General features: G+C 41.3%; 1 protein-coding gene across 1 annotated transcript; it reads right to left on the bottom strand.

Moving 5' to 3' along the window:
* Positions 1 to 474: 474 nt before the first annotated feature.
* LOC106344969 lies at positions 475 to 885 on the bottom strand. Its single transcript, XM_013784252.1, has one exon. The coding sequence runs from the start codon at positions 883 to 885 to the stop codon at positions 475 to 477; it is 411 nt and encodes a 136-aa protein (XP_013639706.1).
* Between the last annotated feature and the right edge of the window lie 277 nt (positions 886 to 1,162).

Consider the following 1,162-nt stretch of genomic DNA (forward strand, 5'->3'; position numbering starts at 1 on the left):
CAAGCTTCGGATGTGTCTTATATTTTTGTGGCACCTCCTTGCCTCCGCAAAACCAGTCCAAGACTCTGTTAAATCCTAATGGAGGCTTCTCGAAGAGTTTGGGGTCTTTACCAAACCTAATAACCGCATCTAGGTCACCCATGAGCATGTCCTCCTTCATAAGTTTGTCCTCGAGGTTATTCCTTTTCTTATTGAGGCAACGCTGGTGCTCGTTCTGCGATGCGACCTCGGGATCATACGGACTGACCAAATAGTATTTCTCGTTAAAAACCCCATCAGAGGAAGATCGCACTTCAGCTTCGGGTCTAATCTGATACGATGGCGTGTCCTCCACGCTTTCTTCACGTTTGTGTTTGAGTAAACGGGATTCGACTAAGAACGTTTCAAACTCCTCTTTTAGAGGCGTGTGGTCGCGTAGAATCTCGTCGAGTTGTTCAACCAGAATCTCCATATCACCGGAAAACGCTACCGCACTTATAAACGCTTTGTACACAATTCGATTTTCTTCAAGAACCCTACCGTACGCTCCATGTCTGATTCTGCTTTCTCTTTCTTCTTCTCGTTGTTTCTTATTACAGGAGAAGCAAAACCTGACTTAAGCTGATGAAACTCTTCGAGCAAACCTTTGTGATCACGGAGAATCCAAAGGAGACGGTTTTTGAGACTAATGTAGTTTATACAACCATATCGATAAGAGTCAATCCCACAGCAGAATCGATTGAAGATGCATGTTTCATCATCGGCCTGTTTCAGTTTCTTCATGAACTCTAAGATTCCTTGAGTCTCTTCATCCGAATAATCAGTCAGAGTTTGATAAAACAAGTCTCTTGACGGTCTTCCCTGACTCCTCGTAGGTGGTCGTGGTCTCTTCTTGCAGTTTCTCATGATTATTGTTTTGTTGCTTTCTTGTCTCTAGCGGCTTTGAGTTTATGATGAGTGAACGAATGAAGAGGGGGTGCTAACTAGTGATATTTATACTAAGCGTAGACCGCTTTGCTTATTTCCTTTTTTCGTTTCTGGATTTATCCTAATATTTACGTTTATTATATAGTTCCTAATCCTGTTTGCGTTTATATAATTCTTTTTTTCGTTGGATTTTTTCATATAATTGAATAATTTCTGGATTTGTGGGACCATCTAATCTGGACTAACTATGGTAAGA

This window comes from Brassica oleracea, chromosome C5, assembly GCF_000695525.1.
Source record: "Brassica oleracea var. oleracea cultivar TO1000 chromosome C5, BOL, whole genome shotgun sequence".
Lineage (NCBI taxonomy): Eukaryota > Viridiplantae > Streptophyta > Magnoliopsida > Brassicales > Brassicaceae > Brassica > Brassica oleracea.